Below are 22072 nucleotides of genomic sequence, written 5' to 3'. Positions count from 1 at the left end.
ATAACCCCTCCTCAGCCAGACTAGCTTGAATCCAGTGGCACAGTGAGCAAGGGACCCACGTCTGGGCATACCCATCCCAGTTAGGGCAAAAAAGTGCTATGCACACAAATGTCCCTTGCTCACATTGCAACTGGATTTAAGCTAGCCTTGCTGATGAGGGGTAATACCCCGAAACCGGTCCATGGATGCTTGTTTCCGGTCCAGGGAGGACCTAGCCTGGCAGTTTGGGCTGGACTGTTCCCATGTGGAACAGGGGCAGAACGGATTTGCATATGGCTTGGTCTAAACTGCTGTGGCATGGTGAGCAAAAGAACAATGGATTTAAGCCAAATCTCTTGACTGGTGGTGAATGTATGATTCATCCAGCATTCCGTCCATCATTTGAGTGCGTAACACCCACACAAATGAGGGCATGTCCTCTTTTTAAAAAAAACAAACACATTTTATTAAACATTTCTTCTACAAGTCCATACATTTTAGATTATACATTGGAGCCTTATAATCAGAACCGCTTTACGATACAATCTCTAGGTATTAACCGTAGACATACAGTACCTAACAATGACTAATGTTGGCCACTCAGTATATCATGAATGCGTTAAATACCCCAATACGTCTGTCAGATAGGTTCTGTTGTCCTTTTGACACAACATTTACTAAGCTAGCTCCTTTTTCTGCTGACATATCTTCATGTCCTACTAAACACAGTTAGGTACCCAACTCCCATCCCTCCCCCCACCCTCCCGCTAGGCGTGCCTTGATGTGATAAGTTTCTATTAAAGTCTCCCTATCTAGTTTCACTCCTTGGTTTTGGGCTCTTCATCTCCTGCTAGGAATTATGAGAAGGTGTTTTTTTTATCACCCTTGACGTCCCTCCTCAATGGGCTTGACCCGGGCTCCTTGATCCTCTGCTTTAGGTGGTTGTCTTAGTAGCGGCACTAATGCTTCCCACGCTCTAGCTGGTTCCAGGGAACCCCCTTGCCTTGCCTGGCGTCACTCAATCTTACGTCTCCCTCGTATGTCGCCCATTTTGTAAAGTCCTTTTTCCATCGTTCCATCGAGGGACCCCCAGGGACTTATAGTTTTTAGTGACCTCTCTTTTGGCTATCAGTAGCACCAAGTCTGGGAACCGACTCGTGACCTTAAATTTGGATGTGTGTGGGAACCAGTGTAAGTATCCTGGTATAGCTTGGATCTTTTTCGGAGTTAATTCAGCTAATGTTGCTGTCACTTCCCTCCAGAAAGACCCTGTCCTCGGGCAGTCCCAGAACATATGCAGGTATGCTGCATCTATCTCCCCGCATCTTGGGCATTGGGCTTTTCCTATTCCAAAGTATTTGTTGATGCGTGCTGGTGTGAGGTAGGCTCTGTGTAACACATAAAAATTGATTAATTGGAATCTAGCATTCCTAGTGACTATTGTTGTTCTCTCTACCAATGTGTCCCATGCTTTCTCCTCAATAGCTGTTCCCAGGTCTTCATCCAAGGTTTTCCTCAGTCCGGTAAGGGCGGGCAGTGTTTCATTTCTGAGACGTCAGTAGAGACAAGTCACCGCTTTAAAAGTTCCGGAAGCTGACACCATGTATTGGCACCCTCATGATGTGGGCGGTTCCGAGTGTCCCCCTCCCCAGTGTTTTTGTATATCTTTTGTAAGGGCAGTATTTAGCAAAAAATGGCCTCTGGGTACGCGGTATCGTTCTCTGAATTCATGAAACGGGAGTTAGGTTCCATCCTCATACAATATGCCCATAGTGGTCACTCCCGCCTCTGCCCAGGCCTCCAGCCCTCGTCAGTTCCCTCCGTGTTGAAGTGGAATCTCCGGGGCATATGGTTTTTTAAGTTTAGCTCTCTGGTGAGTCCTAATCCAGCATTTGCCTATTACCCTGATTTAATTATTTTCATCACCCCTGTGGGCAGGTAGGCAGAGCCCTATATTGGACAATACCGTCAGACTGGGAACTGCCTCATTTGGTTAGGCCGTGCACCCATTTTGTGAACCACTGCAGTTGCGCTGCAAGGTAGTAGTATTCGAAATCCGAAGTGCAAGGCCTCCCGCCCCCTTTGGTCTTGTTAGTGTAACCCACGCCACTCTACGCCTACCTGTACCCCATACAAAGGAAATCACTAGGGACTTAAGGGTACAAAACATTACTGCTGGGATCCAAATAGGAAGAACCCCAAACAGATACAACAACCTTGGCAGTGTCACAATTTTCAACAAGGATATCCTCCCCATACCCGAAAGGGGTAGTATTACCCAAAAGGTGAATGATGCTTTTGCTTCACTAATTGCCTTTGCTACATTTCCCTCCAGTAAGTCCGCACTCTCATGATAAATAGTAACACCCAAGCAGGAGAGACACTTGCCCTCCCAATTCACTTACACTGCCAATTGGGGTTTCCCACGTCCTGCTATTGTGGGGAAAAGGCACGATTTCCGACAATTGACTCTGAGGCCCGATACTCTAGCTAGTGATGCAATAAGTTCCCCCGCTCTCTCCAGTTCTGCACTCGCATCTCTGAGGAATAACAATAAGTCATCAGCGTATAACGCGATGTGGTGTGTTCGGCCCACCGCCTTTAACCCTCTGTAATGGAGACAACTGCTGGCCCTGGATGTGATGGGCTCCATAGCCAAACCAAATAATAGTGGGGAGAGCAGGCAACCCTGCTGTGTACTCCTCCCCACCCGCTAAGTCTCAGAGATCACACCCCCAGTCTTGGCTCTGGCAGTAGAATCTGCGTATAGCAGGGACGACCATACGGGCGGGTTGCCTAGTATTAGACCTCGAAAAAGCCTTCGATAGCCTGGAATGGGGCTACCTGGTGGCAGCACTATCGCATTACGGACTAGGCCTTGGGTTTCTGCAAATGGCGGTGCTCCTCTATAAGAACCCTGTGGTCCGGGGGAGAACCGGCCCGTATATTTCCGAGGCCATCTCGGTTGGCCGAGGTACCAGGCAGGGGTGCCCCCTTTCACCCCTCCTTTTTGCGCTTGCCATTGAGCCCTTGGCGGCCACCCTGCGGAGGGTGTTGACGGACGGCATTCCAATGGGCGACGCCACCCACCAGGTCTCCTTGTATGCGGATGACCTCTTGATCTTCGTGCGGGACGTGGTGAATATTCCAGGGGACCTTGAACAGGTTCTCGCGGAGTTTGCAACGCTTTCCGGGTTAAGGGTGAACGCAGCCAAATCGTGTCTCTACCCGTTCCGTGATGATGCCCTGGATCCTCGGTTTCAGCTGGGGGGTGTGCCTGTCCGGTGGCAGCCGGACACCTTCCGTTACCTGGGTATTCAGGTGTACCGGCGACCCGCTGACTTAGTGGAGGGTAACTTGGGCAGGGCGGTGACGGCGATCAGGGCCCAGATGCGTTTCTGGGGCACCCTCCCCCTTGCGGTCACGGGTCGCATTGCACTGGTCAAAATGGTGGCCCTGCCCAGACTCCTCTACTATTTTGCTAACCTGCCGACCTACATCCCGGCGTCCTTTTTTGCCGCCTTGGAGCGCTCCCTTCGGGATTTTGTGTGGGGCACCGCACGCCACAGAGTGGCGCTCTCTAAGTTGTACCTCCCCACGGGGCAGGGGGGACTCGCGATGCCCTGCTTTGCGCACTATTACCTAGCAGCACAGCTGCAATGGGTGGCCAAGTGGTTGGCCGACCGGGAGAGGGATGACACGGCATCCATGGAGCCACCACTCCCCCTGACGGATATTATCGCGTTGTTCCACCCGACGGCCAGAGTGGTCAAGTCGGGGCCCCTTCTAGTGGCGGTGGCCTGTAAATGCTATCGGCGTGCCCTCTACTTGACTCGGTCGCATACCCCATATGCCCCTGCCATGCCGATTGAGGGTTCACCTAGCGGTCGAGGGATATTGCGCTCGGCAGAGCTTGCCGACTGGCACGCAGTGGATATTTGTATGCTGGGGGACCTCTACCACGATGGTGCGCTTATACCGTTCGCTCAACTGGCGGAGGAGACGGGGTTAGCGGCCGGTCAGTTCCTCCGTCACCGCTCGCTAATCGCGACGCTGACGAGTCGGTGGGGTGCTCTTCAGGAGGAACCGGCACAACACCTCATGATGCAGTACCTCCACGTCATGGGACGGGGCGGTCACATGATTCGCTGGTTCGCGGCCTCCTTGCGCACGCTGGTGGCGGCGGACCTGTCTCCATTGCGGGGTAAATGGGAAGTGGATCTAGACCGCCCCATGAGCGACAAAGAATGGAGGGATACGCTACGGGGGCCCACACGGGTCCCCAGGAACCTACGGTTTCGCCAAATCCAGTACTTCATACTGCACAGAGCATATCTCACTCCCGACTCCATAAATCGCTATTTCCACCGGGCGGACGCTGAATGCCCATGCTGCAAGGCTCTAGATGCTGGACTGGTGCACATGTTATGGAGCTGTCCAGCGCTCGGCTCATACTGGCGGACGGTGCATGGAGCGTTACGTACTTGCGTCGGTCCGCTGGCGCGGCGGGACTGGCCAGCCTGTCTGTTGCACTTGTTTCGCAGAACTCCCCCCACGAAGGTTGCCTGTCGTTTCCTCGACCTGGGCCTGATTGTGGCGAAGCGGTTAATTACTAAGCGCTGGAAGGCGGCTGAGCCCCCTCGGGCGCGGGCGTGGCGGCGTTCCCTGCTAGTGTGGGCGGGGGCGGAGGGTACGGCTCTCTTGCGAGAGGAAACGTTAGGCCTCAGACGCACACTCATAGCGAATCAATGGGACGTACACTTACAGGTCCTGATGCAGCTGGATGGGGATGCCCTGGGACTCTGTGGGACACATCCTGCGGAGCCACTTCCTGGAGGGGAGGGGAATGGAGGTGAGACTGGGAGACCCACTCTGGGGATTGGCGGGGAGGTCCTAGCCGAACCGGGTGGATGTGCGGACAACGACAATTGCCTTTCATAGAACGATATGTCACGGGGGATGGGGGGCCGGGTCTGGGGGGGGGGATGGACTGGGGGGGGGGTATCCTGAGGGTCGTATGGTCTAAGATTGAACCTGCTGCTGTTGTTCTGTTGGGCTTCTGTTGTTTAACCTGTTTTCTTTTACCCCATTTCGGTTGTTCCATGGATCTGTTCAAATGCGGGCGGTGGCCCTGACACTTATCAATTTGCATTACTCCACGCCTCGTAGTGGCGATGGATCCTGCGGCTCACCGCATTCACAATTGGCGGATACTCCTCCGAGTACCAGACTCATTGCCTGTGGGACATTACATTTATGATGTATGCTATGTCTATATTAACAAATGCTAATAAACAGATTTCATAATAATAATAGCAGGGACGACCATTTTACGAACTCTGATCCTAGGTCAAATCTCTCCATCAACCTGAACAGATATGGCCATTCTAAGCTATCAAAGTATTTTTCAATATCGACTGCGAATATGACTGCCTCATCTTTGTCATAGCTTTTGGACTCTAGGATACGCATCCATCTTCTGACATTCATTGCGGTGTTGTGTGCTGGGATAAACCCCGCTTGGTCTATGTGTATAAGGTCTGCCCTATGCGAGAGTAGCCTCGTAGCTAGGATTTTACTTAAGACTTTATAATCGAAGTTGAGCATGGAGAGTGGCCTATATGCTGTTTTATCCAATGCTGCTTTGCCAGGTTTTAGCAGTGGAATGATCAGGGCTTCTCTCGTGAGCTCGGTAGTACCCCCTCCCTCCCATTTTGCTTGATTATATTTGGCCCCAAAATGTCAACATACGTTGAGTAGAACTAAACTGGAAGGCAGTCTGTCCCTGGTGCCTTATTTCTGGCCATGGCTTTAATGGCTGTTCTGAGCTCCTGTAGCTCTATATCCCTTCCCAGTGTTGTGGCTGCTTCTTTGTCTATAGTTGGTAAAGCCCGAGGCCCTATGAAGCTGTCTATATCAGCCACTGAGCTCATCGTCCTACTACTATATAACTCAACATAGTATTTAAAGAACACCTTATTTATATATTGTTGTGTATATGAGTCCCCTTCTAGTTCATCTCTGATTTCGAGGATAATTGACCCTCTTTTAGCCGGGTTAGCTAGCCACGCGAGCATCGCACTAGACTTGTCCCTTTCCGCGTGAGCTCTGACCATGTATTTTTTATAATCAAAACACCGAAGTCTTTTGACATGTTCCACCACCGACTCTTTGGCAGCTAGAAGTTGTTCTTGTAGTTCCCTGTTGCCTGGTCTTTCTTGCTCGAGTTCCCTAAGCTATTGTTCAGCTTCCAGAGTATCTCTCAAGAGCGTCCCCCTGGTCCACACCGTCTCTGAGAAGCCCTTCCCTCCGACCACAACTTTGAATGCGTCCCATTCGCTCAATTGGTTACTGGCAGTCCCTGCATTATCTTCGAAGTATTGTCCTATTGATGAGGAGTCCACTAGTCCCCACTGTTTTGGCCATGCTCTTCGTGCTTCGGCCGTACGAACAATGGGGGAATCCTTCAGGGTTGGGTGGGCGCGATCTAAGGGCCCGATTCACAGAACCAACTTAAGACAAAATCCTAAACTTACTACCATTTTCGTATTCACAGAAGGCACTTACTCATTTTGGTATTCACAGAAGACACTTACTCACTTCGGTATTCACAGAAGTTAGGAGTCCTAACTTTAGGACTCCTAAATGCCTTCTGTGAATAGCGAAAGTCTTAAAATTAGGATTTTTCTCAGTTTAGTAGTAGTAAAGTTAGGAGTCCTAACTTTAGGACTCCTAAACTGAGAAAACTCCTAATTTTAAGACTTTCGGTATTCACAGAAGGCATTTAGGAGTCCTAAAGTTAGGAGTCCTAACTATACTACTACTAAACTGAGAAAAATCCTAATTTTAAGACTTTCGGTATTCACAGAAGGCATTTAGGAGTCCTAAAGTTAGGAGTCCTAACTATACTACTACTAAACTGAGAAAAATCCTAATTTTAAGACTTTCGGTATTCACAGAAGGCATTTAGGAGTCCTAAAGTTAGGACTCTTAACTTCTGTGAATACCAAAATGAGTAAGTGCCTTCTGTGAATACCAAAATGAGTAAGTGCCTTCTGTGAATACCAAAATGGTAGTAAGTTTAGGATTTTGTCTTAAGTTAGTTCTGTGAATCGGGCCCTAAGTCTATATCTGTGATGCAATTAAAGTCATCGCCCAGTAGCACCGAGCCAGTCAAGTATGGGGCTAAATTCTTAGAGAGACCCGCTAATAATGAGGCTTGATCTGTATTTGGTCTGTATATGTTACCAATTGTTATATCTCTGCCATCTAACTTGCCTACTAGGACTACGTAGCACCCCTCTGGGTTGATTATGTGTTTAATACATTGAAATGGGACTCCCACTCTCACCCATGCAAGGACCCCCCTGGCAAAGGCAGAGTCATTCATAAAGTACACCTGTCCTCACCATCTTCTCTGAAGTGCTTCACCTTTCGCAGCAGTAATATGCGTTTCTTGTAGAAGCGCTATGTGGACACCCCTTCTGGCAAGATATGCATGTATTTTATGGCACTTGGCCATAGTGTGCATCCCTCTGACATTCCATAAGATATATTTAATGGTTATGGCAGAAACTATTCGGTCGGTGCCGAGGTTAGCCTATTAATTACTATAGTACAGGCACGCCTAGCCCTAACTTGTGATCCCCTTAAAGAACAAACTCCCCAACGTCACCCACCCAGGCCTGGACGACAGTCCAGTACCCATCCAAACTCAATACCAATTGGTATCGTTTCACAAATTATCTGCGCTGTTGTGATTGGGGTGAAGTCTAGGTGTAGTGTCCTCGGGTCTGTCCGCACCCGGGTCCCGATCCGGCATCTAGATGAGGATTTTTCCCGCCCCCTCTCTTCCCCTATTGGTTAGAAACCCCCTCCAATGTGATTGTTTTCCCCCAATTCAAAAGGATATCAATAAGGAGAGTTATTGTCCATGCAGCTACGCCTGCCGCTTGGAGCACTGTTCAGATGATCTTGTCTGCCGACTTAGGGTTGACCTTGGGAAGGTCTGCGTCAGATTCCTCCGTCAAGCTAACACTTCGGGAACCATCTAATGTTCTCTCCTCCATGTCATTCCTCATGGATTTAGGACTGGAGTCCGCCTGAATCAGCTCTACAACCTCTCATAGTATTCTATATCTTTCTTCCCTACCTTCCTCTGAGGAGGGCGTGCTAACTTTTTCTGGAGTCCTTTGTTTCTTCTGGGCTATTTCTGCCAGATCTCTCGGGATCTTTGCAAATGGACTGTTTCCAGTCAGGTCCACGTTTCTTGGGTAGTCTGGAAGAATTGAGTGCCCATTGGCGAGGCCACTCTTAGTCTGGCTGGGAATATCATTGCGTACGGAAGCTGAAGCTGTCTGAGCCACTTCTTTACAGCCAGGAAGGAGGCACACTGCTGCTGCACCTCCCTCGTGAAATCCGGGAAAATCATTATTTTGCTGTTCCCAATTTGCAGAGTCTTGTTTTGTTGGGCATGCGAAAGGATATGGTCCCGATCTCTAAAATGGAGCAGGTGAGCAATCACAGGTCATGGGGGGGGGGGGGCTCCTGGCTTTGGAGGTCGCGCAAGTACCCTGTGCGCTCGCTCCAGCGCATAGAATTGCGTTAGAACCTCTCGGGGCAACTTCTGTTTTCAGCCAATGTTCTACAAATTGCACCATGTCAGCGCCTTCTGCCCGCTCCGGTAGCCCAATGATTTGTATATTATTTATACGGGATCTCCCTTCACTATCTTTCACTCTCATTTCTAGGGTCTTCACCCTGTTTATTACCTCTGACAACGATTTACCCATTTCTGTGACCTCCGAGGGTATGTCTGCCATCGTGCATTCAGTGTTCGTTAGCCGCTCCACCAGGCGTCAATGGTCTTCTTTAAGTAGATTCAAATCTGTGTCTATGGCATCTATCTTAGTTTCATGCACTTCACAAGATGCTGTGATTGCCTGCATTCTACCTGCCAAGATAGAAAGGGATTGGGTGATCTCCTTTGCCGCTCCTCCTGCATCATCTTCCTCATCAGTGTGCTCCTGTCTTTTCCTGAGATCCATAGTGTCCTGGCCTCGGCGTATGGATACTCGCCCTATTACCGGCTGGTGCATCATCTTCCTCATCAGTGTGCTGTCTTTTGCTGAGATCCATAGTGTCCTGGCCTCGGCGTATGGATACTCGCCCTATTACCGGCTGGTGCATCATCTTCCTCATCAGTGTGCTGTCTTTTGCTGAGATCCATAGTGTCCTGGCCTCGGCGTTTGGATACTCGCCCTACTACACGCTGGTGCAATCCCAACTTTGCCGTGCCAGGCAGCTGCGCTACCGAGAGACGAGGACTTCCTCAGCCGTTTGGAATTATCGCTGTACGTGTGATTTCTCTACATTTGGGTTTCGTTGACGGTGTTGTTGGGGGCAGCTCTCTATTCCACTTTCAGTTAATGCAGCCGTTTCCCCGGAGGCGGCCACCTCTTTGTGTCGGGCTGGCAAGGTGGCGGGGCTACGGTCTCTGATCTTGTGGTATATCTGGCCTGTGTATTTCGCTCCAGGATTAACCACCCAGGTTCAAGTGTTCCTTGTTGAAGAGGATTGTCTCAATTATTTCGAACTTGGTCTCTGGTCTTCCCTCACTGCATTGAGTCCGCACAAGTCTGCGTGCTTCCCTACGGCATTGTAGGGGGTATTAACTTCTTACCCTCATTATGGGAGTCTCCTGCTTCGGTCCTCTCTGCTCCCCTCAATTAGTCACTTCCTTATTCCAGCTATCCCTCAGTATAGTCAGGCTGGTTCTATTACTTGGGGGAATTCATGTGTTATGACTTGTTGTCCCGCCTTGGTAGCCGTCCACTCCCAGTCTGAGGGCAGTTCGAGCAACATGGTATGTTATCTCGCCTTGGCAGCCCTCCGTTCCAGGACTAATTCAGCTCAACTGATTTATGAGGGCAGCCTCCTGGCTCCCGCTCCCACTCCCGGACTCCTTGTCCTCCTTTTAGGTGGTTCCCTTCCACGCTGCTTTGCTTTAGACTATAGTGATGCAGTGATTAATTAGAACCATGTGGCTTCCACCACTCATGTGGCCTACTGTGTCAGCTTGCCTCTTCACCACTGCCGCTATATCCCCTCTTGACCAGGCTGTCCGGTCTGTCTCACTGCCCTTGGAGCTCCTTCTCTACTCTGGGCTTCCTCGCTCTGTTGGTCTTTTTCCTGCAGCCCTAGCACGTCTGCCTGGAGACCGTTTGCCTCTGCGATATCTGCAGTTTTTCCCCGCTCTTGCAGCCCGCCTCTGCCCGCGCTGTGTGAGTCTTAACAGTTACCCCTCCGGTTCCTGTTCCGCTACACTGTGTGAGTATCCTTCTTGCCTCCGATGCGCTCCTCCTCACCTTTGGTAGTGTTTGTGTCGTTTCAGGGCTCTCCAATGATGTCATCTGGGCTCCTGTGATTTTTCCGCTCTCCGCTGTCCGGCAGTAGTCTCCTCCATGTCGGCCTTTCCCTGCCCTCAGTGGGGGGCAGGTTGGCGTTGTCACTGTGCTCTTACTGTCTTCCTCGGGATCAGGGCTCTCCCCACAGGCCTCAGCTGCAGCTGCCGTGGATCCCGCTGCAGACATCCAGCCTTGTTTCGGCTACCGCCGTGCTGGCCTCCCGTCAGGATCCTCGGGAACCTTATGGCTTCTAGTGACGACTCAAGGCCACTCCGCCTGGGCCCTTGAATGTCAGAGCTGTCCCCACTTACGCGTCAGCGTCCACGGCCAGAGATTTGAGCACCCCGGTCCTTCCTTCTCGTCCGGGTAGCAAACACTTCACCTAGCGGCCGCACTTTTCAAAACACACGCGGTTGCCTCCTCTAGTCTCTCGAATGTGGGGCTCTCGGAACTGTTTCATCTCCTCTTGTTCAGCAGATACACCCCAGTCCCCTCATATCTCTGTGGTAGCATGGGGTTTCAGGATAATTGCGGATGGAGGATCGCCGGGCAGGAGCTCATCGAGGAACGTCCTACTCCATTGGCGTTTAGCCACATCCCGAGTGCACACTCTCTTGAGGAAGCACTGGCACTGTATGAACACTTTCAGTATTACAGTAGGGACGCACACAGCATCTGCGGCCCCCTCTGTAACACCAGTGCCACAGGGCCAACCAATGCCGGCGCAAATGCCTTTTGCGCCACTGTGGCACATCTATACGACCCCTGGTGGAATCCGCCAGACACTTAGTTTACTTTTTAAAAGAGAGCTCTTTCCTCACTGTCAAAGAGAGCGTTGTAGTCTATGAAGCATGTGTATTGAAAACATTCTTTGGTTTTGCTACAACGATGGCTTATCCCAAAGATGGACAGAATATAATCTGTGATGCTGCAACTGCCCAAAAGCACTGGAGGCAGAGTCCTCCCTTCAGACCAGTCTTCTAGCTCACCAAAGAGAATTCTAAATTTACGTTTTCTACCACATCAAGTAGAGCGCTAAGACTATAGTTTGGAGAATAGAACTCTGCAGAATTGAACCCTCCAAGGGCCAGGAATATCTGGCGCTTGATAGCATTGCATGTACAGAGGATAAAGCCACCAGCCCAATAATCTGGATCTTCTATAAACACAGCAGCTGGAGGGCTCTTGCGACTCTGGACCCCTCCTGCTCTCCATCAATCAAGTGTTCATTACACTCTATTAACATGAATTACCAAACCTCCCTCTCTTACACCTCACAACTTGGATGGGGTATGCCTATTCAAATCCCTCGATTTGTGAAAATGGCCTTTTGTTCAAGAGCAAAGCTGGTGCTATCTGCATGAACCAGGCGAGTCTAGTGGAAACAACTGGCTTTACTTTAGTATGCTAAGCTTAAATTCACATATATGTACCTTGACAATATATATTTTGAACATATGTAGATGTGGGAGTAGTAAATCTATACTTACGTATATTTTGATCTCCGGATTTAGGCCAATATATTTTAGCAGCACAATACTTTTGCTCTTGATATTCTGACATACTACCCTCTGTACATTGTTCAAGCTAGAAATGCTTAATTTACAAATAAATAAATCTGGGACACAGCTGTGGGACCTACCAACCAAAATCAGATACAATGAGGTATCTCCGTAGCAGGAGAAGATGTAAATTAGGATTGTGGCACACCAGCTAAAGATCAGGGTTTTTTAAACAGCAGCGGGTGAGGATAACCATGTAATAGAAAAGTGTGCTGAAGGGTCGGCAGCAGCTGCTTGCTTGTAGGCTAGTTCTGCTGTGGGCCAATTTTGCCTGAAATACCTCTGCAGTTTCTAGATTCACCCAATGTCAAACAGAGGTAGGCAGAGAGAGAAAGAAGTAGCTATAGAGAGAGTTAGATAGAGAAACAGAAGTATTGGCGTGCGTTGGATCGCCTACCAGTCTCGGACGGCTCGTATCTGGCTACAATGTCCGTTGCATGCTCCTGAACGTGGTCCTTCTCTAGTTGCTCATGCTTTAGAAAGTCCACTAACTCCAGCAGGGTCAGTTTCTTCCCATCCTTGGAGTACTCATTGAAGATCTTCAGGACATCATCCCGTTGGGTCAGAGCGTGGTAGAACGAGACAAACTCCTCGCCTTCCAGAGTTCCCGTTTGAGATTTATCCGCCATCTGCAAGTGGTAGGAATGAGAAACAAACACAAGTAACATAAATGGCATAGAAGCATAATGATCCTTTCAGATGTACAGAGACTGCTGGTTGCCCTCCTACCTTTCCAACCAGCACCAATTTGTTCACATGGGTATCTCCAGGTCCCAAAAGATCCAATTCACATGCGGAGTCCCCCAGGGTTCCAAATCTTAAACTTTATTTGGCAAAACGTCATGAAAGTTACTGGTAAAAGATACAGTAGGACACTCATGTACTATACGTAGTCAGGATGTTATACATGCATATATACTCTATATGAAAAACAACTCATCCAAACAATTGATATACAAAATATCATATACAATTTTCGACCAGTTTTTCGATAGACGATCAATAAAAAGGAAAAATAGATTGCTAAACTGGAAACATGTTTCAAGTTCCTCTATTTTCTTAACAGTAAAAGCCTTTGGGTAGCATCCTTCTGGCTTGCTTGCTACCGTGATAGAGAAAGCTTAAGAGATCACACATAGTCCCTGCATGTATCCCTGTGTGCCCACACCCCAATTGCCCCCAAAGATCAGATCCCTGTTTGCCATTCGTCCACATCAAGACCAGGCTCCCCTCTGAATACAAAACCATTGATCCCTAAACCGTGGGGTACTTGAGGCTGCAAAATAAATAGGTTTTGAACTATCAGCAACTAGGCTTCCCTGTCACTTGCCTCTCGATTGTGAAGACTGAGACACTTGATTGATGCTTGAATCCTTATTTTCTTTCCACACATGATGCATCATTTGTACTGTCTATTTTTTGTACTGTTACCAATAATTGTGATCAATTAAGGATCACAATGTTTTGATGGGAGGAACAATACCCTCCTTGTTATAAATTCCGAACAGCGCAGCGTCTACAATTAGTTAGTGACTGTGAAAAGTATGTTTAGGGAACCTGAGTACAGAGTATTCAAACTCTGTTTTGTTGTTTAGCGTGCTGTTACTTAATCTGCATCATTGTCAATGTTTGGTCACAAAGCTACCCAAGAGAGTAAATATAAAAGAGGAGTGGGAGGCCAACTTCCTGTCACAGATCACATACTTGTTGTCCTGGTTTCTATGCAATACTTCCATTACCCTCTTACCCCTGCAGCTACAAGGCCCCTAGAGAAATGCCTGGGATTTTTGCTGAATATAGTATAAGAAGCTGATGCAGAATACAGGAGTTAATGCTGAAATTCTTGAACTGCGAACATATTCCAGAAGGTTAACACTTACATACACAGTCTTTGCAGATATTCTGGAGTATTACATCAGGAGTAATTGCTAATATAGTAGTATTTCAGATATATTGAAGAGTTACTCTTGATAATCTGGAATTCTGGTCTTAGGTGAGAAACTGCATCTATAATTCTTACATGCATTAAAGTAGTAACTAACAAAATCACATGTATTATGGTTTTGCACAAATACTGTGATACTGTAGTGGAATCTATTCCATGCATCATGTGACACTGAGCTGTGGAGCTTCTAGGTTAATGCACTGAGAACTGAACAGCAAGGACCGCAGGGTACATGAATGCCAGTTCTGGTTCATGCTGGCGAGTTTCTTGTCTCAAGCAAACAGTGTTCCTTGTTATCCATCACCCTGTACCAGCCTGGCAGCCGCTGAGCTTGTTAGTGCCAGAGCCTAAGGGACTTCACACCCTCTTCTCTTCACTTCAGCTCATGTATGGCAGCCCTCAAAACTTGAAATTCTATTGTGTAGAGCTGGGCTGGAACGGCAAGGGTCTGCTTGGGACCACTAGAAGTTTAATCACTCATTCCTACCTGTGCACACTGCTAATTACAGTCGGTCACCGAGCGTCTTCCCCGGTCCACCAGGGATTCTTCCGATTGTGTGGAGGGAATTACGGCGCAGACCGGAAGTGCTGTTTTTGCGGACACAACGCATTACGGAGGTTAGCAGTTTAGTTTCTTGACTGGCTGCATTAATTTAGATGCTTGCCTCAACGTGCAGCATGCGTGCCGCTGGCACGCCTAAGGCAAGCCCGTGTGCGCCCGTCCGCGCCTGGACCGGGCCCAGGGCCACGAACCCTGGCTCATCTACGCCAGCAATACACGACACAACGATAACCTACTCCAGCACCCAGCTAGAAAATATCAGCCTTGCCACTAATACAAAAACAACAATTGATGGACAGAATGCAGAACAATGTCATACATTCACCCCAGTACAGAGATCTGGGCCTAAATCCATCGTTTTTGTGCTCACCATGCCATTCCAGTTTGAACCCAGCCATATGCAAATCAGTCTTGACCCTGTGCCCCATGGGAACAGTCCAGCCCGAAATGCCAAGCCAGGTCCTCCCTGGACTGGAAACAAGCATCCTAGGACCGGTTTCGGGCTTTCAGCCCTCGTCAGCCAGGATAGCTTGATTCCAGTGGCATGGAGAGCAAGGGACTCACGTCTGAGCATACCCTTCCCACTTGGGGTGACAAATGCAAAAACAACAATTGATGGACAGAATGCAGAACAATGTCATACATTCACCCCAGTACAGAGATCTGGGCCTAAATCCATCTTTTTTATGCTCGCCATTCCAGTTTGAACCCAGCCATATGCAAATCAGTCTTGACCCTGTGCCCCATGGGAACAGTCCAGCCCGAACTGCCAAGCCAGGTCCTCCCTGGACTGGAAACAAGCATCGTAGGACCGGTTTCGGGCTTTCAGCCCTTGTCAGCCAGGATAGCTTGATTCCAGTGGCATGGAGAGCAAGGGACTCACGTCTGAGCATACCCTTCCCACTCGGGGTGACAAATGCAAAAACAACAATTGATGGACAGAATGCAGAACAATGTCATACATTCATCCCAGTACAGAGATCTGGGCCTAAATCCATCGTTTTTTTGCTCACCATGCCATTCCAGTTTGAACCCAGCCATATGCAAATCAGTCTTGACCCTGTGCCCCATGGGAACAGTCCAGCCCGAACTGCCAAGCCAGGTCCTCCCTGGACTGGAAACAAGCATTCTAGGACCGGTTTCGGGCTTTCAGCCCTCGTCAGCCAGGATAGCTTGATTTCAGTGGCATGGAGAGCAAGGGACTCACGTCTGAGCATACCCTTCCCACTCGGGGTGACAAATGCAAAAACAACAATTGATGGACAGAATGCAGAACAATGTCATACATTCACCCCAGTACAGAGATCTGGGCCTAAATCCATCGTTTTTGTGCTCACCATGCCATTCAAGTTTGAACCCAGCCATATGCAAATCAGTCTTGACCCTGTGCCCCATGGGAACAGTCCAGCCCGAACTGCCAAGCCAGGTCCTCCCTGGACTGGAAACAAGCATCCTAGGACCGGTTTCGGGCTTTCAGCCTTCGTCAGCCAGGATAGCTTGATTCCAGTGGCATGGAGAGCAAGGGACTCACGTCTGAGCATACCCTTCCCACTCGGGGTGACAAATGCAAAAACAACAATTGATGGACAGAATGCAGAACAATGTCATACATTCACCCCAGTACAGAGATCTGGGCCTAAATCCATCGTTTTTGTGCTCACCATGCCATTCCAGTTTGAACCCAGCCATATGCAAATCAGTCTTGACCCTGTGCCCCATGGGAACAGTCCAGCCCGAACTGCCAAGCCAGGTCCTCCCTGGACTGGAAACAAGCATCGTAGGACCGGTTTCGGGCTTTCAGCCCTCGTCAGCCAGGATAGCTTGATTCCAGTGGCATGGAGAGCAAGGGACTCACGTCTGAGCATACCCTTCCCACTCGGGGTGACAAATGCAAAAACAACAATTGATGGACAGAATGCAGAACAATGTCATACATTCACCCCAGTACAGAGATCTGGGCCTAAATCCATCGTTTTTGTGCTCAACTGGGGTGGCAGAGTGGGCTAAAGAACAGTGATGGATTAAACCCAGATCAGTTGACTGGGGGTGAGTGCTTGCAATGTTCAACACTCCGTCCATCATTTCCTTTGGGTTTTGATTTGTTCGCCATAAGTTGGCAGGGTATGCTCAGACGTGAGTCCCTTGCTCACTTTGCCACTGGATTCAAGCAAGCCTGGCTGAAGACGGCTGTAATGCCAGAAACCGGTCCTAGGAAGCTTGTTTCCGGTCCAGGGAAGACATGGCTTGGCAGTTCGGGCTGGACTGTTCCCATGAGGCACAGTGTCAGACTGATTTGCATATGGCCATGTCTGAACTGGGGTGGCAGAGTGGGCTAAAGAACAGTGATGGATTAAACCCAGATCAGTTGACTGGGGGTGAGTGCTTGCAATGTTCAACACTCCGTCCATCATTTCCTTTGGGTTTTGCTTTGTTCGCCATAAGTTGGCAGGGTATGCTCAGACGTGAGTCCCTTGCTCACTTTGCCACTGGATTCAAGCAAGCCTGGCTGAAGACGGCTGAAATGCCAGAAACCGGTCCTAGGAAGCTTGTTTCCGGTCCAGGGAAGACATGGCTTGGCAGTTCGGGCTGGACTGTTCCCATGAGGCACAGTGTCAGACTGATTTGCATATGGCCATGTCTGAACTGGGGTGGCAGAGTGGGCTAAAGAACAGTGATGGATTAAACCCAGATCAGTTGACTGGGGGTGAGTGCTTGCAATGTTCAACACTCCGTCCATCATTTCCTTTGGGTTTTGCTTTGTTCGCCATAAGTTGGCAGGGTATGCTCAGACGTGAGTCCCTTGCTCACTTTGCCACTGGATTCAAGCAAGCCTGGCTGAAGACGGCTGAAATGCCAGAAACCGGTCCTAGGAAGCTTGTTTCCGGTCCAGGGAAGACATGGCTTGGCAGTTCGGGCTGGACTGTTCCCATGAGGCACAGTGTCAGACTGATTTGCATATGGCCATGTCTGAACTGGGGTGGCAGAGTGGGCTAAAGAACAGTGATGGATTAAACCCAGATCAGTTGACTGGGGGTGAGTGCTTGCAATGTTCAACACTCCGTCCATCATTTTCTTTGGGTTTTGCTTTGTTCGCCATAAGTTGGCAGGGTATGCTCAGACGTGAGTCCCTTGCTCACTTTGCCACTGGATTCAAGCAAGCCTGGCTGAAGACGGCTGAAATGCCAGAAACCGGTCCTAGGAAGCTTGTTTCCGGTCCAGGGAAGACATGGCTTGGCAGTTCGGGCTGGACTGTTCCCATGAGGCACAGTGTCAGACTGATTTGCATATGGCCATGTCTGAACTGGGGTGGCAGAGTGGGCTAAAGAACAGTGATGGATTAAACCCAGATCAGTTGACTGGGGGTGAGTGCTTGCAATGTTCAACACTCCGTCCATCATTTCCTTTGGGTTTTGCTTTGCCACTAATACATACACATGTCCTCGCCTTCACACATGCTCATTATCCAGTAATTCTTTTTTCAGCTGTTCCAATTGATCATTTAAGCTGAATACTAACATCAAATCAGCAGCTCCTTTGGCCCAATCCTTGCACACGAATCACGATCTTGTGCATTTAGCACTCATAAACTCCAGTTCACTCCCCAAACATAAATCTCAAATAGCGGACATCATACCAGACCAAAATTTAGACACATTATTCATAACAGAAACCTGGGGAGACCCATCATCTGGTCCTGATTTTTGCACCGCAACCCCGGAAGGGTACTGCATATTTAGACAGGACAGAACTACAAAAAAAGGATGAGGAATAGCAATTATATACTGAGATAAAGTTAGGTCAGAGACCATCCCCACCACAACCTGTGAAGCCGTGACATTTACCATAACGCTCAATTATTCACAAACCTTCAAAGGAACCCTTCTTTATCGTGCCCCAGGCCCTCGAGCCGAGTTCCTCTCTGCCTTAGGTAGCTTACTGGAACCTTTAGCAGGAGAACCTGGCTTTACCTTCTTGGGTGATTTCAATTTCCACCTGGAAACCCTTGACGACAATGACACTTCAACCCTCATTACAGAACTGGAGGCAGTGGATCTACTCCAGTTGGTGACCAGCCCCACTCACTCAGCCGGTCATACGCTCAACGGGCTCTTCACCAGCAACACCCAAATATCACTAATAAAAACCATACCCCTGACATGGACTGACCACTGGGCAGTCCTGTTCAATATTCAGGCAAAAACAAAACGCCCTCAATACATTATCCCGACCCCCACCTACTAAATTTAAAGCTTGGAGCTGCCTGGATCAGCAACTCCTCAAAACACATCTGTCATCCACCAACTACGACCCCACACTAGACCCTCTACTTGCCTCATCTAATTATTCCGAATGGCTTAAACCTCCAAGTACCATTGAAAAACGTCTCAAAAAATAGGACCACTAAATCAGCCCCCTGGTTCTCTGAGGCTCTCAGGCTTGAAAAACAACGTTGCAGGAACCTCGTGAGACATTGGCGCAGAGTCTACAATATCACCGACAAAACCCGTTATAAGGAAGCAATCTCCAAGTATAAGCATCTCATTATCCTGGAGAAAAGCAAATACTACCTCAATCAGATAGAATCGGCCCAAAACTCCACTAAGCAGTTTTCTCAAGTAGTCACTAAACTATCAGGGTCTGCAATAAACCCTCCAATAGCTCCCACCCAAGACCTTTGCAATGCCCTGGCAAACTCCTTCCTAGAAAAAGTCAGCAATATATATGTCAACTTCGCGGCCCAACCTAAATCTGACTATTCGACGGTCACTCCTGACAACGCAGAAAACACCCCTTCTTTCTCAACTTTTAGCCAGGTCTCACCAAAACAGAGCAAGGACCTCATTTTAACCATCAAGTCAGGCTCCCCCACTGACCCTTGCCCTTCTGCTGTTTTAAAACTGATTCCTTACACACTAGCCCCAAACCTAACAGACATCTGCAATGCCATGTTTCACACAGGTACCTACCCCGCTACATCGAAAAAAGCTATCATCAAGCCGCTACTGAAGAAGCAGCACCTCGATCCTTTAGAAACAAAAAACAGACCTATTGCAAGCCTTGCTTTCCCAGCCAAAATATTTGAGAAATTATTGAACTCACAATTGACCCACTACATCGAAGACAATAACCTCCTGGATGAGACGCAATTCGGCTTTAGGAAAAGGTCATGGCACAGACACTGCCCTCATCAAAGCAGCAGATGAAATTAGAACAATCTTAGACCAAGGTGGTACGGCTGTGCTTGTGCTGCTAGATTTGTCAGCCTTTGACACGGTCGATCACTCTACTCTGATCGATCGTGTCTAAAACATTGGCATCAAACTGAAGGCCAAAGAACTACTGGCCTCCTTTCTTTCTAACCGTACACAACTAGTGAGTCTCGGCGATTACAAGTCCTACCCTTTTTTTCCCTCCTGTGTGGTGTGCCACAAGGTTCATCCTTGAGTTTGACACTTTTTAACATCAATGTGTCGGACCTGGCCAGGGTCATCAAAACCCACGGGATGGGTCTTACCTCCTACGCCGATGACACACAATTGGTGCTAGCAATCCACAATGACGGAGGAGCAATTGCGGCCGGATTCCAAAGTGGAATGCTCACCATCAGTACCTGGATGGCCAACAATTGCCTAAAGTTAAATTCCGACAAAACTGAGGTTTTGATTTTTGGTAAGCTCTATCCTGTCTGGTCCTCCATCTGCTGGCTCACCGATCTGGGACCACCGCCTCCCCGGTATCGAAAGTTAGAAATCTAGGTGTCATGTTCAACGACAAACTGGCTTTCACTTCACATGCCAACGCAGTCGTCTCGTCATCCTTCTACACCCTACGGATGATAAAAAAAACTCCTACCCTTTCTTCCACCCAACGCTGGAAAAACCCTGATCAGCACCCTAGTAATGTCAAAAATTGATTACTGTAATGGCCTTTTTATCAACGCTCAGAAAAAGGTCACTAACCGACTGCAGATGGTGCAGAACTCGGCCGCTAGAATGATAACAGGCACCCCCAAATATCGACCAATCTCATCAATAGTTTGAATACTTCATGGCCTACCTATAATAAGCTAAATTAAATTCAAAGCTCTTTGCATTGCCTTCAAGGCCATCCATAAAACTGGACCTGACTTCCTGAAGAAGGTATACTCCCAATAGAACCTTGCGCTCATTAACAGCCAACCTTTTGACGATCCCTCGCACAAAATAAGTTTCCTGGGGTGACAGAAGATTAACTGTCGCCCCTGCCAAACTATGGAACACCCTTCCTCTGCATATCAAATCCTGCCCAACTCTATTTGCCTTCAGGAAGCTGATAAAAACTTGGCTTTTTAATCAATAGGCACCCCACCTCTGGCTCCATCTTCTACACAGTCCGCAGCGCCGAGACACCCAAGGGTATTTGCGCGCTCTACAAATTGCTTAAATAACTAAATAAATGCTTGTCCAGAGAAAAAGATGTGAGACTCCAATAAAGTCAGAATTCAATTGAGACTGGCCACCAAAGTGTAAGAGCGTCACTTAGTGAGTCAGAGTTCAAACTGCTGAAGATAAACTCTGGTGCATTTCTATACCTGCTTGGAAGGCCATATCTTCTAACCCAAACATTACAGTACATGCGCCATAAAATAAAAACGAAGAGAATTGTGACAGTCAGTAGTCTTAATATTGTTTAAGCCTCCCTACCACAGAAGGAAATGGCATGCACCTGGAAGAGTCGATAGGCGTGCCGCTCATTCATGTCCACGTTCATCATCTTCAGAAGTTGTCGAGCCTCTTTGAAGTTTATCCGCCCGTCCTTGTTCTTATCGGCTTTCTTGAACCAGTCCCAGATCCACCTGGAGCAGCTGTTAAGGATAACTATTGCGACAAGACATGAATGGGCTTTCTAATACTGCTGCTCACTAGGTAAGTGCCTACTGAGCCTATGGGGTTACTTGAGAAAGAATGGCATTGGCTTCTTAGCTGCATTTTGGATCAGTATGAAGAGATATACAAAGTTATCAGACTAACTCAAACTTTCGGGCTAATTGAACCAACCTGGCCATCCTTTGGAAATAACTGGTGGTCTATACATTGCAATGGCTATTCTACTAAGAGATACTGATCTAAGGAGTTTCAGTGAAAGAAATTCTAGAAGTTACTTTTGCCTAAAAACACTAAATTACAAAATGTAATGATATTGTTTGGCTAAGCAAATTACTTCTATATGAATATGTTATGCAGTAGGCGTATTGTTATTAGTACTATCATTTTTTTTAAAATGTCATTAAAAATGTTTTCACTTCGCATGAAAAAAATCCTTTCCGTCAAACAGTTTTTTAAGCATATTTGATTTTCTGACAATGGTTTTCTACCAAAATGCATAATTTTGCATAGCCTGCCATTGAAAGATGAAACTCACCACCTGTCATTATGTAATGAATGGTCCATATCACATGGAATAGTGTGGCCACCTCTGGGAATTAGCAAACACCTATTTAAGTAATTTCAGCTCAGGACATTCTGTTTTTTTTAGATTGATATGGTTGACGGAGCATACAGTATACATTCCTCTGAAATAACTTCTCGAATCATTATGTATTTAGTATATGCTTATCGCATAAATATTATAAGACATG

General features: G+C 48.1%; 1 protein-coding gene across 1 annotated transcript in view; it reads right to left on the bottom strand.

The window, feature by feature from the left end:
• Window positions 1-22072, bottom strand: part of PLCD4 (phospholipase C delta 4) — a 514626-nt gene that overhangs the window by 234287 nt on the left and 258267 nt on the right. The window contains exons 6-7 of the mRNA XM_085650039.1: window positions 21160-21289; window positions 12345-12576 (exon numbers count right to left, since the gene is read on the bottom strand). Of these exons, the coding sequence (XP_085506165.1) occupies window positions 12345-12576; window positions 21160-21289 (362 nt within the window). The remainder of the gene's footprint in view (window positions 1-12344; window positions 12577-21159; window positions 21290-22072) is intronic.

This window comes from Triturus cristatus, chromosome 3_2 (assembly GCF_964204655.1).
Source record: "Triturus cristatus chromosome 3_2, aTriCri1.1, whole genome shotgun sequence".
Classification (NCBI taxonomy): Eukaryota; Metazoa; Chordata; class Amphibia; order Caudata; family Salamandridae; genus Triturus; species Triturus cristatus.
This window is presented reverse-complemented; position numbering and strand designations above follow the sequence as displayed.